Source organism: Colobus angolensis, unplaced genomic scaffold, assembly GCF_000951035.1.
Source record: "Colobus angolensis palliatus isolate OR3802 unplaced genomic scaffold, Cang.pa_1.0 Scaffold26, whole genome shotgun sequence".
NCBI lineage: Eukaryota > Metazoa > Chordata > Mammalia > Primates > Cercopithecidae > Colobus > Colobus angolensis.
The window spans coordinates 2,888,131-2,899,164 of NW_012115821.1; the positions used below are offsets into that span (position 1 = coordinate 2,888,131).

An 11,034-nucleotide genomic window follows, 5' to 3' on the forward strand; every position below is an offset into this window, starting at 1 on the left:
TCCAGCCTGGGTGACAGAGTGAGACTCCGTCTCAAAAAAAAAAAGAAAAGAAATTTAAGGAAATTCCTTTGCACACCCCGCAAGTAGGAGAGGGCTGGCTGGCAGCAAAGCATCAGAGGGCTCCTACTCAGTTCATTCTGGAATACTTATTAAAATAATAATTCATGAAGTGAAGCATATAATACAATTCATGTCAAACTTTTTTTATTTTCCTCTAGACAAGTAAAATACATATTTAGGTTGAGTGCCTAAAGTCCAGGACAAAGAACAATGAAAAATCCAGGCCTAACTCAAGCAATTCCAAATTTGCTTTCACCCGTTCCAGTTGCTCATGTTCAAGGGAAAAGAACATGGTTTGAAGTTCTACAGAACTGGTTTTAGTTCATAATCTGCCCAACAACAGTCTATAATTAGAAAGAAACCAAGTTTCCAAGATGGAAAAAACGAACAAAGTTACTCTGAGCAGAAATGATTTTCTTCTATATCTGATAAAATGTATACCACTCCAATGCCCTGGCACTTACCTGCACCTGGAGCAAAATAAGACAGACAGACACACATACACGTACACACACACACACACACACACACACACACCCTCTAGAGATTAACAGAAATTCTCAGAAATTTGGGAACCAGTTCTTGCCTGAGGTCCTTTTTAGTCAACAGTTGGGCTGTTTATCACACCAATCACGACAAACCCCAAAAACGTTTAGGACAAAGCTTTCCACAAATATGCCACCCATCTTTCATGTAGACAACTGCCTCTGGGGTCTGCTGGGTGGAGTTTCACTTACTGGTAGTCCTTCAGTAAGAAAGAGGGCCAGGCGCGGTAGCTCACACTTGTAATCCCAGAACTTTGGGAGGCTGAGGTGGACGGATCAGCTGAGGCCAGGAGTTTGAGACCAGCCTGGCCAATATGGCAAAACCCCATCTCTACTAAAAATATAAAAATTAGTTGGGTGTGGTGACGCATGCCTGTAATCCCAGCTATTTGGGAGGCTGAGACACAAGAATCACTTGAAACTGGGAGGTGGGGGTTGCAGTGAGCTGAGATTGTGCCACTGCACTCCAGCGTGGGTGACAGAGCCAGACTCTGTCTCAAAAAAAAAAAAAGAACAAAGGACGGTGAGAGGGAAGGGAGAAACAGGACCTAGTTTTGCAACTCAAAAACCATTATGTTTTTCTATTGTGAAATTAAAAATATATTAATACATGTTTATATATTTTAACTATACATATTCAAAATATGAACATGTATTACCCCATTCCAATAAATAATAAATCTTTCCCTATAATAGTTACACATTCTAGGGCAGTCATTTATGGTTGTAAAAAGGTTTAGAATCCCATCACAGAAATTTTGTAGCAGTCTTCAGAGATGAATCAGTCTAGTCCAATTATACAGATAACTAAACTGAGGCCCACAGAAGTGAAAACATATATCCAAAGGGATCCAAGGGAGAAACAAGAAAACAAGGGTGCCAGTTGTGCAGCAACTCACACTAGAACCCATTCTGTATTGTTAACCGGCTTTAGGGATTTCCCCCACACTCTAAGTAACCTACTGTAACCAAGGATCATCCTGGAAAATCCCTCTACACTCTCATTTCTCTCTGAAACAAGGTGGCTATGGATACTGATCCTAAACTTGCCAATGTGATTCAGTAGCTATATCTATAGTTTAACCACAAGTTACTGAAAGGGGAAAAAAAAAATCTCACAAAATTTTAGAGCTAGGAAGGATCTTGCTAACCTACCTCATTTTACACATAAGCAAGCTAAGGAATATACAAGTTAATAAATTTGTCCAAGGCCACCGATCGCAAAGTTGGCAATAAAAGTTTGCCATAACAGAAATCCTCGGATCAACTCAAGGCCACATTTGATGACTCCTGTCAGGTTGCAAGGCCAAAAAGAACCACCAAAGAGGCAGCAAAATATTTCCTGAGGAGTGCAGGCAGCTTTGCACTGAGTTCCAATTTTCTAACCGAAAAAGCTATTTTTGAAGTGTGGTTCCTGAGGAAGGCTGACTCACTGAAAAAGTGGGGAACAATTTACTCACGGTGGACTTCTCTAAATTGGCGATGTTTCTCTGTGGTCCTTCATCAGCCAGAGGGATCACTGCAAATATGAACCCACTCAACCATTTTCTTGCTTCTCACTGTTCTTAAACTAAAAACAGAATTCCTTAAACATTCTACAAGGCCTTGCAGGGTCTGGCCCCTGCTGCCTCTGCAGCCAGGGCCACTGTATATAGTTGTGGAGTTGGTGCCTGGCTGATGGGGTAAGTGGAGCCTGGAATCCAGGTCACACACTCCATGAGCCAAGGCCAAAATTTGGCTTAGGTTGTATCTGCTAGGAGAGGAAGAAGTGCCTTAGTAATTAGCATGAGGGAACTCTCAGGGCTAGCAGTTGGCCTGCCTGCCAGCTTTGTCACACCATCTCCTGATTGCACCCCCATCCACTCAGGGTTTCTATATACCCCAGAACTCACCTTGCCTTTTGGCCATCTCAGGGTCAAGTCAATCAGGCAGAGAGGATAGTTTGTGCACAGGCCTCACTCCACCCTCCTTCAAGTCGCAGCTCAGCCAGCCTTTACTTGGTCTCTCTGACCAGACCGCAGTTCCATATGCCTTTTCTTTTCTTTTTTCAAGAAAGGTTCTTCCTCTGTCACTCAAGCTGGAGTGTGATGGCACGGTCATAGTTCATTGCAGCCTCTATCTCCTGCACTCAAGTGTCATTCCTCAGCCTTCCGAGTAGCTGAAACTACAGGTGAGTGCCAGCATGCCTGGCTAATTTTTAATTTTTTTTTTTTTTTTTTTTTAAGATGGAATCTCGCTCTGTCGCCAGGCTGGAGTGCAGTGGCACGATCTCGGCTCACTGCAACCTCTGACTCTCTGGTTCAAACAATTCTCTTGCCTCAGCCTCCCGAGTAGCTAGGATTACAAGCATGTGCCATCACACCCAGGTAATTTTTGTATTTTTAGTGGAACCGAGGTTTCACTATGTTGGCCAGGCTGGTCTCGAACTCCTGACCTCAAGTGATCCTCAGCCTACCAAAGTGAAGAGCTGTTTTTGACTGTAGGCATAAATGTGGGCTTTAGACATAAATCAGTCTTGAGTAAATGAGAACAGTGTTTCCTGGGCCTAAGGATCATGGAATAAAAGAGATTGTACAGTAGGTTAAAACTGAGCCTGTCTCTTTTGTTACAGAAAGGTCATAGTGAGATTTTCCTAACCAACTGAATTAGGAAGGCCTAGAGGATTTATTGCATTCTTGCCATTTCCTAAATATTTACTGTATCCTGTGTAATTTGGCACAAACTAAACACTGGCATCCAAACCACCCATTGTCTTTTTAGCAGTTGGCATGTTAAAAGTGTTCATACTAAGACATGCTTTAGGAACCTCCAGATTTTATTTGGTTTTTAATAAACAACAGGTTGGACTTGGATTAGAAACCATAAATCTGATGCTTCCCACAGTGATGGAGCTTCAAATAATAGTTGTATACAAAGCTCTGATTAGACTTCATTAAACCCTTTTTAACTTTTCATTATGGAAAACTTCTAACATATACATAGGTAGAGAGAATAATGTATAATGAATCCTCATGTATGCTCAACATACATGCTTTCAACAATTAGCAACCCATAGTTACTCTTATCAATACTTTTCGGGGAACAAAAGTGGAAAGATATTTGTTTACAAACTGTTCTTCTTGAATGCTTTTAGTAAATTTAAAAAAAAAAAAAAAGGTTAGGCTGGGTGCAGTGGCTCACACCTGTAATCCCAGCACTTTGGGAGGCTGAGGTAGGGGGATAACTTGAGATTAGGAGTTCGACACCAGCCTGGCCAACATGGTGAAACCCTGTCTCTACTAAAAAAAAATATACAAAAATTAGCCAGGTGTAGTTGTGCATGCCTATAATCCCAGCTACTTGGAGGCTGAGGCAGGAGAATCTCTTGAACCTGGGAGGCAGAGGTTGGAGTAAACCAAGATCCTGCCATGGCATCCAGCTTGGGTGACACAGCAAGGCTCTGTCTTAACAAAACAAAACAAAAGCTACTGAGAATTGTCACATGGCAAATTCTTACAGAGCTGTAGAGAGAAGACAGAGGCTGGACAAATGCTAATGAGCTTGGTAACACAGACTTCCTTCCCACAAGTTTCCTGTCTATTTACCCCTCACTAACCCCCAATGTCTGCATTCTTTTTGTTCCTCTGAGACAAGGAGAAGCTGCACCAATGAGATATGAAGCAGATTAGAAGAAGCAGGGCTTTCTGCCTTCCAGGTGTCTCCTTTAGCAAACTGCATAATGAGAAGGAAGGCCAGGAAATCCTATCATACATCAATGATGAATGCTTGCAAACCTGAGTCGTTAGCCCGAAGGTTTTGCCTAAAATTACAGGACTTGAAGGCATTCTTAGAAACAGTAAGCCACGCTCAATTCAAGAGACAGAGGACGGTATTAAGGGTTAAGTTTTCTGAAGCTGAGTGATAAGGATAGAATTCATTTGTCAAAAAATAAAAAAAAAACAAAAAAATAAAACATTTCCAATATTGATGCTTAATTAGGTATTAAGTGGGTAGGTCAAGAATGGGTCTTGATCTTTTTGAACTGGATTTCCTGTACAGAGCTCTCTGTCCCTAAGCTGATTGAGAGCTTCTCCTTTCTAAGACAGGGGGCCAGGAATCCAAAATACACTCATATATTTGCACACTTACCTAGAATCATTGTAAATCCTTACCTAGGGAAAGGAAACAGAAACTACCAACCAAAGGCTGAAAGTAGCAGGCAACATTGAAAAAAAAAAAAAAAGCTGGATGGGGAGGGGAGAGGAGAAGTTAAGATAAATACAGTTACATAAATAGTGTCACAGGTGTGCCAGGCATACCTCTCGCTTGTCATCCCAGCACTTTGGGAGGCCAAGGCAGGAGGATTGCTTGAGCCCAGGAGTTCAAAACCAGCCTGGGCAACATGGCAAAAACCCTTCTCTACAAAAAAAAAATACAAAAATCAGCCAGGCTGGTGGCGCATGCCTATAGTCCCAGCTACTCAGGATGCTGAGGCGGGAGGATTACCTGAGCCCAGGGAGGTAGAGGCTGTAGTGAGCCATGAATGTACCACCATACTCCAGCCTGGGCAACAGAGTGAAACCCTATCTCAAAAAAAAAAAAAAAAATATATATATATATATACACACACACACACACATATACACACACACACACACACACTGTCAGAGGTTATTTAATGAAAAACAATCCTTATTAAAGATTTTTATTTATTTATTTATTCATTTATTTTTTACATGGGGTCTCACTCTATTGCCCAGGCTGTAGCGCAGTGGCATGCGTTCTTGGCTCATTGCAACTTCCACCTCCCAGGCTCAAAGATCCTCCCACCTTAGCCTCCCGAGTAGCTGGGACCACAGATGCATGCCACCAAGTTAGGCTAATTTTTTGTGTTTTTGGTAGAGATGGGGTTTCGCCATGTTGCCCAGGCTGGTCTTAAACTTCTGAGCTTAGGCAATCCACCATCCTCGGCCTCCCAAAGGGCTGGGATCACAGGCGTGAGCCACCACGCCCAGCCTAGATAAAGATTTTTAGATTAAAATGTTACCGTGTGTTGACAGACCTCTTAAAAGTTCTGTATTCAGAAGAAACACATAAGCCATCAGAGGAAGACAGATGCCAGCCTCAAGAGCAAATAAATGTGCATGGAAGGGCAGGAGAATTCTGGGAGGATTTGGGAAGGCTGGTGGAGTTGTACTCCTGACTGTATCCTCAGGGCCTAGACAGTGTCTGCCACATGGTAGGTGCTCAGTATTTGCTCAATGGAATAGAAGGATCTGAGCTGTGGGTTAGGATAAGTAAAATTAAATAAACCTTTCTCCTGTCTATGTACTCAATGCCTCCCCTATTCCCAACACCTGAGAGATTTGGAATTTGGAATAATAATGAACAGGGGAGATCAGGTAAGTCAGGTTGAGAAGGATGTGTTTATGTAGGTGTGTATTTCTGTAGACTTGCTATGCTTGTATAGAAATTATCATGTGTTCAGTGTGGTCTTGCTGCCTTTCCGTGAAGGCAGGAAACACAACTCTCCTATTCTTCACTATCTCCTAACAGTGTCTGAGAAGTTGGTAAGTGCTTCATACTCTTTGTTAATTGAATGAATGAAGCAACACAAATAAGAGTAATGTTGTAGAACTGGTGTTGAAGCTGACTAATCTCAAAAACATTTCCACTCGCTTTAGTATAAACAGACTGCAACTCATTCTATCTGTAATCATTTTAATACATTCTGATCCAGAGCATCCCAGGGTTGCCTTACTCTTTTTTTCCTCTACCAACTGGAAACTTGCTTCTTCATCTTTGCAGCATTTAAAGGTACAAACAATATGAACATTTCATAAAACCAGATGCTGGGAGCCACAGGCCTAGAACATATTACAGAGCCATTGAGCCATACTCATTTTGAAAAGATTACACTAATGCTCTTTTCAAACTTAGAATTACCAGCCTTCCAGAAACTCCTTATAATCTTGAGTAACTGAAAGCATAAAGTGGCAGCTGTCAATTCTACCCTCCTGCAAAATCTCCATAGGCCAAATGATCCGGCCACATGGTGAGGAGCTACTTAACTGAGAAAACATGGGTTCATTCCTTCAGCAGCTACATGGTTCTATCTAAATGGGGAGGCACAAATGTATATACATGAGAATAAATGCACTTCTCTTGCTGGAGAAGCAGCAGAGGCATTTTTATATGTTGCAAATTCCGTGTGTGGTTGGTGATTCTGAGGCCACACCAGAAAATATGAGTTCTAATGGCAGAAAACAATTTTTTTTTTTTCCAGACAGGGTTTCACTATGTTGTCCAGGCTAGTCTTAAACTACTGGCCTTAAGCAATCCTCCCATCTCTGCCTCCCGAAGTTTTGGGATTACAGGTGTGAGCCACTACACCCATCCAGGAAAGAACTTTTTAGAATGAGACAGCAATAGTATTGCAAATGTTGTAAGAATCAGGGATGCAGCTGAATTTGGTTAATCAAGAGCTTTCGAAAATTTGCAATATGGCTTAAAATGGAAAAAATATTTCACTTCCTATTATTAGCAGCTTTGGTTCCAATTAGCCTGTGACCTCAAGCTTTTATATTTCAGAAAGTTACAGGGTTCAAGAGGATCAGTGGTTCTCCTCGGGGTGTATATCACAATCACTTAGGAAGTTAGAGAAAAAGAAAAAAACAACAGATGCCTGGACCCTGCCAAGAACTATTCATTTTGAATCATGGAAGGTGACACCTGGGCATATAGGTATATTTATTTAAATTTTCTTTTGAGCCAGACCAATCCAGTGCCTCTCAGATTTTAATGTACCTATGAATCATCTGAGACTTTTGTTAAAATGTAGATTCTAACCTAGTAGGTCTGAAATGGGGCCTGAGATGCTTCACTTCTGACAAGCTCTCAGGCGAAAGATGCTGCTGTTCCATGGCTCACACTCAGTGAATAGAATTCTCCAGCTCAAATCATTTGGCATTCCATTAAGCACATAGAAGTTCTCATCCACAACTAGAATGTATCACATGCTTAATATTTAAATTGCAAGTGCAATTAGGTGTTGCCTTTGTTTTTTACTTTGAAGATCATGGTGGAGACTTCTATTGTTTTGTGTGATGTGAAAAGAATATCTTTATCTCAAAACGTCTCACATCAAGGATGCAGAAGGTAAGCTATGGCAACTTCAATCTTAGACACTTTTCCTTCTTAATGTAAAGGATCCAAAGGCATTTCCAGCAAAATGCAAGTTTCCTAACCTGTTATTCATGCTATTCCTTTTAAGTAATTCAATCTCTTCTGATCAGAAGTTCAAACACAGATTTATCTCTATCCTAATCTCTCTTAATCTCCATGTTGGTATGGGCAGTTTTTTCCAATGTTTCTGGATCTAGACAGTATTTGCTATGTTCTTCCCTCACACTTCCTGAAATTTTAAAGATTTCTCTATCCTCATCTAAGCCAGTTTTCAACATTGGAGAGCTGAGGCTACAGCCCTCCTACAATGCCCTTGAGGCTCTCCTCACCAGCAGGGGATGGAACCACTGCTGAACACTCTTTTATCCAGGTCACATTTTCACATACGCTCTACCAAGATACTCTGAGAAACTACAGAGAAGTCTGTGGAGGATCCAGATGAACAGCTTCCAGCACTGCTTTGACCTACCCATCTACTAGCATCACCGAAAGAGGATAGTTCTCTTTAGAATGAGAAGTGTTCTGGAATCAAGGAAGCTCCCTAACCCTGAAGATGTTTGGTTTCTTCCTCGTGACTCATAGGAAGACAGAATAATAGTTAAGAGCACAAGCCTAAGTTTGTGACTTTGAGTAAATCATTTAACCTCTCTGAGCCTCAGGTTTAATAATTTAAAAAAATAACAGTTTTTAAAAATTGGGTTCTATGACATAATGCAGGTAAAATACTTTGCAAAGTATCTGACACACAGAGCAGTCAATAACTCTTTATTTATATTATTAAATTATAAAGAAAGAAAAGATAACAATTGGTGGAAAAAACTACTGACTGGGTTTATAGTTGCATAGAAAACAGTTGAAGGTTATATACCAAACTTTTACTGAAGTATGAAGAAAATTTCACATTTTATCCACATAATTTTCAAATCAACCTTTACTACTAGCCTGTATCTTTTGTAAGTTTTGAAAAATAAGCATAAGTTTTAAAAACTTCATGGATACTTTTCACTTCAAAATTTTCATTGACAACTGACAACTCTTATTTGAAAGGAAAATGAGGAGGACCAACACCCCTAAACCACCTGAGTTAGTGGCCTAAGGCACAATACTGACGGAGCTATATTTAGTCAAAGGGTTGGCCCCTGGCCCTCACAGTGAAAAATGGATTCCACCAAAGGCAGCGAGGCTGCCTGAGCTTGTGCCTCGTCTGGGCAGCATACATGTTTAAAAAAATAAACTTTTTAAATTTATTATTATTGATCTGGTTCAAACTTTGCCCCACATCTAAGTTACCTCAAGAAAATACCTCCATAACTAGATCACCAGATAAGATGCCCTCCTGCTTCATTGCAAAGAGAAAGGAAACAAACAAACAAACAAAAAACCGATGCAAACCTATTTACTACTTATTGTGTTTTAAAGACATTTTTGGCCAGGCACGGTAGCCCCTGCCTACAATCTCAGTGCTTTGAGAGCCAAGGTGAAAGGATGGCTTGAGCCCAGAAGTCAAGACCAGCCTGGGCAACACAGTGAGACCACATCTCTAAAAAAAAAAAAAAAAATTAGCCAGGCATTGTGGCACGCACCTGTGGTCCCAGCCACTTGGCAGACTGAGGTAGGTGGATTGCTTGAGCCTAGGAGGTTGAGGCTGTAGTGAGCTGTGATCACAGTACTGCACTCCAGCCTGGGCAACAGAACAAAACCTTGTCTCAAAAGTAAATAAATAATAAAAATTTTTAAAAAGACATTTTTGGCCAGGCACAGAGGCTCACGCTTGTAATCCCAGCATTTTGGGAGGCTGAGGCCGGCAGATCACTTGAGGTCAGGAGTTCAAGATCAGCCAGGCCAACATGGTGAAACCCCGTCTCTACTAAAAATACAAAAAATAGCGAGGCACGGTGTGGTGCATGCCTGTAATCCCAGCTACTCAGGAGGCCAAGGCACGAGAATTGGTTGAATCCGGGAGGCAAAGGTTGCAGTGAGACGAGACACGCCACCGCACACCAGCCTGGGTGACAGAACAAGATTCAGTCTCAATAAAAACAAAAAAAAAAAGAAAAATTTTTTAGTGTTCCAGGAAAGCAGCCTGAAGCACAGAGCTGAGGGAAGGTTCAGAAGGCAGCTGCCTCAGGCCTTGGGCCTGCCCCACCCCGTCCTGACTCATTTGTACCTTGGCTGCCACACTAATTCCGAGTCCACTCAGAGCCTGTGCCCCCTACACACCAAGCCATTCCCAGAGTGCAATTCGTTAAGAATTCCTTAAGCAATGCAGAAGAAGGATCTGTACTATCGTCTATAGAGTCCCACATGTGGGCTTCCACCTCTGCATGGGGGTGACTGCTGTGAACCATACTCAGAAACTGTGAAGTCTCCCCCTCTCCTCTGTGCTGTGTGTTTGCTCCTTTAGCTTCTCAACAACTACCAGGAGCCCCTGGGCCAGAATTCAAGTCTGATTCATCTTGGTGTGCTTGGAGCTTGGCATGGGGCCAGGCACAGAGAGGTGGCTCAATGTATAAGCCAACTAACTGTGAGCCAACTGAAAAGCCACCCTGTTCACCCCTTCCCACACCGTTCAAGTGTGAATTTCTCCCTTTTATCCCAAGCCAGCTCGCTCCTTCTTCCCTCTACCTCTGCCCTGAAATAGAAATGTCAGACATTTAAGGGCAAGTGCGTCCTTTATAAAGTCTGAGGGTGACTTTTTCTTTAAAGATGCGTAGGAGATAATCAGCAAGATTGAGAATATCACCACCCATCCTGCATAAGCGAGAGAAGCATTTCTTAAAGGGTGAACTACAAGGAAAGGTGGTTTCTAGGAAAGCAGGTGTACACGCAGTCTTAATACAGGATACTTTGTAAGTATCAGGTATTGAAAAGGCCTTCTGATACATTGAAACCCCAGTCTAGGAAGCGAAGACAGAGAAAGTGACCACGCCTGGCCACTGCTGGAAGAAAATGCCAGAAGGCCATCTTCTCAGAGTCATGGCAGCCTTCACCCCACAATGGGAGATGCGCCACCAGGAGACACCCACCCTTTTGATCCCAAGCTCAGCTTTACTGTACAGTGTGACTGGCATTAGGCAGAGAAACCAACAAAGTGCGTCGCCACTTGGTTGCCCTTTTTACACTACCCCGGGTCCACACCCTGCCGTCCTGGCCAGCCCCAGGGTAGGGTTACACCACTTTCCTTTTTCTTCTTATTTTTAAAAGAAGAGGGAGCTACAAATATCTTTCCGGCAAGAGCCCGATCCTGGCACGGGGGCGGGGGGTG

The 11,034-nt window shown here is 42.2% G+C and overlaps 1 protein-coding gene across 2 annotated transcripts in view; it reads right to left on the reverse strand.

Annotated features, from left to right (window-relative positions):
- Positions 1-11,034, reverse strand: part of ARL6IP5 (ADP-ribosylation factor-like 6 interacting protein 5) — a 22,116-nt gene that overhangs the window by 10,085 nt on the left and 997 nt on the right. Inside the window, exon 2 of one of the 2 annotated variants that reach the window (XM_011947159.1) lies at positions 9,044-9,050. The exons of the other annotated variant lie outside the window; for it this stretch is intronic. Coding sequence (XP_011802549.1) covers positions 9,044-9,050 — 7 coding nt within the window. The remainder of the gene's footprint in view (positions 1-9,043; positions 9,051-11,034) is intronic. 2 annotated transcript variants of the gene reach the window in all.